This window comes from Carcharhinus amblyrhynchos, unplaced genomic scaffold (genome assembly GCF_965287045.1).
Source record: "Carcharhinus amblyrhynchos unplaced genomic scaffold, sCarAmb.v2.hapA scaffold_649, whole genome shotgun sequence".
NCBI lineage: Eukaryota > Metazoa > Chordata > Chondrichthyes > Carcharhiniformes > Carcharhinidae > Carcharhinus > Carcharhinus amblyrhynchos.
In genome coordinates this window covers 10,121-15,000 of record NW_027650389.1, presented here as the reverse complement: position 1 = coordinate 15,000, position 4,880 = coordinate 10,121, and the positions used below count along the sequence as shown (strand labels likewise).

Below are 4,880 nucleotides of genomic sequence, written 5' to 3'. Positions count from 1 at the left end.
GAGGCGGCTGGATAGAGCACTTGGGGTGAACGGGATCAAAGGTTATGGGGAGAAAGCAGGATGAGGCTATTGAGTTGGACGATCAGCCATGATGGTGATGAGTGGTGGAGCATTCTCGATGGGCCGAATGGCCTCCTCCTGCTCCTATCTTCTATGTCTGTGGAGTTAGAAATGGAGAGAAAGAGAGGCAGGGGCTGAGGAAGAGCCATTGAGATGCTGAATGAGCCACAGATCTGGAATCATTGTTGGTCTGTAAGTAATGATAAGGTAGTCAAGAAGGCAGACGGCATGCTTGTCTTCATCGGCCGGGGCACTGAGTTTCAAAATTGGCAAGTCATGTTGCAGCTTTATAGAACCTTAGTGAGGCTGCACTTGGAAATATAGTGTTCAATTCTGGTCGCCACACTACCAGAAGGACGTGGAGGCTTTGGAGAGGGTACAGAAAAGATTCAGCAGGATGTTGCCCTGGTACGGAGGGCATTAGCTACGAGGAGGGGTTGGAGAAACTCGGTTTGTTCTCACTGGAGCGACGGAGGTTGAGGGGAGACCTGATAGAAGTCTACAAGATTATGAGGGGCGTGGACAGAGTGGATAGTCAGAAGCTTTTTCCCCAGGGTGGAAGAGTCAGTTACTAGGGGGCACAGGTTTAAGATGCGAGGGGCAGGGTTTAGAGGAGATGTACGAGGCAGATTTTTTACACAGAGGGTGGTGGGTGTCTGGAACTCGCTGCCTGGGGAGGGAGTGGGAGCAGGAATGATAGCAGCATTTAAGGGGCAACTGGACAAATAAGTGAATAGGATGAGAATGGAAGGATACAGACTCTGTAATTGCAAACGGTTTTAGATTAGGCAGGCATCTTGATCAGGGCCTGTTCCTGCTCTGTTACATCCTTTGTTTCCCCTCCATCGCTATCAAATCTCCTCTTAGCCCCCTTCTCGCCCAGGGGAACAGTCCCAACCTCTCCAATCCTGTCTCCGCTGCTCCACCACAGATCGAGCCGCCCCCCCTCGACCTCAGTCACCCCTCCACTTCGCTCCCTTTATCGTTGTCTCTCGTTCTCTCTCTCTCTCTCTCTCTCACGGCCCAGCATCAGCTGAGGGGTGTACCACCGCAAAGCCATGGCCCTTGGCGAGGCTTTGCGGAAGGAGTTCGGCGGAGTGGAGGTACTTCTGAACCCTGCCAAACCCCGGAGGAACAGCTTCGAGATCACACTCGTGACGCAGGAGGGTAAAGGTGAGAGGTTGGTCCCAGTCGTTGGGACAAGGGGTGGTAGGGCATTGACTTCAATGGCTTCTTGGTTTGATTTATTATTGTCACATGTATGAGGATACAGTGAAAAGTATTGTTTCTTGCGCGCTATACAGGCAAAGCAAAATATATGGGGGAGAAGGTCATTAATGTATTGAAGACAGAGATAGGTAGGTTCTTACTTGGTAAGGAGATTAAAGTTATGGGGAAAACACAGGAGAATGGGGTTGAAAAACTTATCATCCATGGTTCATCAGGCCCGATGGCCTAATTCTGCTCCCATATCTTATAGCCTTGAGGTCTAAGGAAAGGAGAGGGTGCAGAATGTAGTGTTACAGTCACAGCGAGGGTGTAGAGAAAGATCAACTTAATATAAGGTCGGTTCATTCAAAAGACTGACAGCAGCAGGGAAGAAGCTGTTCTTGAGTCAGTCAGTACGTGACCTCAGACTTTTGTATCTTTTCCCCGATGGAAGAAGGTGGAAGAGAGAATGTCCGGGGTGTGTGGGGGGGTCCTTGATTATACCGGCTGCTTTTCCCCGAGGCAGCGGGAAGTGTAGACAGAGTCAATGGAAGGGAGGCTGGTTTGTGTGATGGATTGGGCTACATTCATGACCTTTTGTAGTTCCTTGTGGTCTTGGGCAGAGCAGGAGCCCAGACCAAGCTGTGATACAACCAGAAAGAATGCTTTCTATGGGGCATCTGTAAAAGTTGGTGAGAGTTGTAGCGGACATGCCAAATTTCCTTAGTCTTCTGAGAAAGTAGAGGTGTTGGTGGGGCTTTCTTAACTATAGTGTCAGCATGGGGGGGACTAGGACAGGTTGTTGGTGATCTGGACACATAAAAACTTGAAGCTCTTGATCCTTTCTACTCCGTCCCCGTTGATGTAGACAGGGACATGTTCCCCTTTACACTTCCTGAAGTCGATGAGAATCTCCTTGGTTTTGTTGACATTGAGGGAGAGATTATTGTTGCTGCCCCAGTTCACCAGATTCTCTATGGAGAATTCTCTTGGAGGTGTGGTAGATTGTGAGGAAGGGTGTCATAGTCTGCAGGGAGACTTAGATAGGTTGCAGAGCTGGGCCGAGAGGTGGCGGATGGAATTTAATGCGGAGAAGTGTGAGGTAATTCACTTTGGTAGGAATAACAGATGTGTCGAGTATAGGGCTAACGGGAGGACTTTGAATAGTGTGGATGAACAGAGGGATCTAGGTGTGTGTGTACATAGATCCCTGAAAGTTGGGAATCAAGTAGATAAGGTTGTTAAGAAGGCGTACGGTGTCTTGGCGTTTATTGGTAGGGGGATTGAATTTAGGAGTCGCAGTGTAATGTTGCAACTGTACACTACTCTAGTGCGGCCGCACTTGGAGTACTGTGTGCAGTTCTGGTCCCCGCATTACAAGAAGGATGTGGAGGCGTTGGAGAGGGTGCAGAGGAGGTTTACTAGGATGTTGCCTGGTATGGTGGGGAGGTCCTATGAGGAGAGACTGAGGGATTTAGGGTTGTTTTCGTTGGAAAGAAGGCGGCTAAGAGGGGATCTTATTGAAACATATAAGATGATTAGAGGTTTAGATAGGGTGGATAGTGATAGCCTTTTTCCTCGGATGGAGAAAGCTAGCACGAGGGGGCATGGCTTTAAATTAAGGGGGGGTAGCTACAGGACGGATGTCAGGGGTAGGTTCTTTACCCAGCGGGTGGTGAGGGATTGGAATGCCCTGCCTGCTGCAGTTGTAAATGCGTCTAGTTTGGGGGCGTTTAAGAGATCTCTGGATAGGTTTATGGACGGAAAGGGATTGGTATAGGCTAGTGGGTCATTGTTTTTGTAACTGGTCGGCGCAACATCGTGGGCCGAAGGGCCTGTTCTGCGCTGTAATGTTCTATGTTCTATGTTCTATCTCATTCCTGTTCTCTGTCTCATCATTGTTTGAGATCCGACCCACTACGGTGGGGTCATCAGCAAACTGGAAAACCAAGTTGGAGGGGAATTTGGCCGCACGGTGATAGGTGTATAAGGAGTATAGTAGGGGGCTGAGAGTGGGGTACTGATGTTGAGGATGACCATGGAGGAGGTGTCAATAGAATCATTGATCATAGAATCCCTACACTGCAAAAGGAGGACATTCTGGCCATCGTGCTGTTGCCTTAGAACACAGAACACAACAGCACAAACAGGCCCTTCGGCCCACAAGTTGTGCCGATTATATCCATACCTACCAGGCCATAGAACTATCTGGAACTCCCAATCCCATTAAATCCCATGTACTCATCCAGAAGTCTTTTAAAAGACCCCAGCGAGTTCGCCTCTACCACCACCGATGGCAGCCGATTCCACTCACTCACCACCCTCTGAGTGAAAAACTTACCCCTGATATCTCCTCTGTACCTGCTCCCCAGCACCTTAAACCTGTGTCCTCTCGTAGCGACCATTTCAGCCCTGGGAAATAGCCTCCGAGAATCCACCCTATCTATTCCTCTCAACATTTTATAAACCTCTATCAGGTCGCCTCTCAATCTTTGTCTCTCCAGGGAGAAGAGTCCCAGCTCCCTCAACCTATCCTCATAAGGCATGCCTCCCAATCGAGGCAACATCCTTGTAAATCTCCTCTGTACCCTTTCAATAGCTTCCACATCCTTCCTGTAGTGAGGCGACCAGAACTGCGCACAGTACTCCAAGTGGGGTCTGACAAGAGTCTTATAAAGCTGCAGCATTACCTCCCGATTCCTAAACTCAATCCCTCGATTAATGAAGGCCAGTACACCATACGCCTTCTTGACCACATCCTCCACCTGCGAGGCCAATTTAAGAGTCCTGTGGACCCGGACCCCAAGATCCTTCTGCTCTTCAACACAGCTAAGACTCCTGCCCTTGATATTGTACTCGTTCATCCCATTGGTCCTGCCAAAATGGACCACTACACATTTATCCGTGTTGAACTCCATCTGCCACTTCTCCGCCCAGTCCTGCATCCTATTTATGTCCTGCTGCAACTTCTGACGTCCTTCCAGACCATCCACAACACCACCGACCTTCGTATCGTCGGCGAACTTACTAACCCATCCCTCCACTTCCTCATCCAGGTCATTTATGAAGATGACAAACAGCAAGGGTCCCAGAACAGATCCCTGGGGCACTCCACTGGTGACCGACCTCCATGCAGAAAAAGACCCATCCACAACCACTCTCTGCCTTCTGCAGGCAAGCCACCTCTGAACGAGCTTACTGAACAAGTAAGCCCCTGTTTCTAGGGGTTTTGTGCCTGGATTTATTTTTGGGATGGTTGATTTTGTTGACTCCTTCCTTTCCGGTTCACACAGAGATCGTTCTGTGGAGCGGGATACGGAAGGGCCCTCCACGTCGTCTGAAATTCCCCGACCCCCGTCTGGTGCTGGAAATCATGAGGAAAATGGTGCAGCAGTAACATGGGCTCCAAGGTGAGTGGAGGGAGCGCCGCACTGTCAGAGGGTCAGTGCCGAGGGAGCGCCGCACTGTCAGAGGGTCAGTGCTGAGGGAGCGCTGCACTGTCAAAGGGTCAGTGCTGAGGGAGCGCCGCACTGTCAGAGGGTCAGTGCTGAGGGAGCGCCGCACTGTCAGAGGGTCAGTGCTGAGGGAGCACCGCACTGTCAGAGGGTCAG

At 50.2% G+C, this 4,880-nt stretch overlaps 1 protein-coding gene across 1 annotated transcript in view; it reads left to right on the top strand.

Moving 5' to 3' along the window:
• selenoh (selenoprotein H) overlaps positions 1–4,673 on the top strand; it is an 8,801-nt gene extending 4,128 nt beyond the window's left edge. The window contains exons 2-3 of the mRNA XM_080184271.1: positions 1,088–1,233; positions 4,563–4,673. Of these exons, the coding sequence (XP_080040397.1) occupies positions 1,088–1,233; positions 4,563–4,666 (250 nt within the window). The 3' untranslated portion in view covers positions 4,667–4,673. The remainder of the gene's footprint in view (positions 1–1,087; positions 1,234–4,562) is intronic.
• Positions 4,674–4,880: the final 207 nt, after the last annotated feature.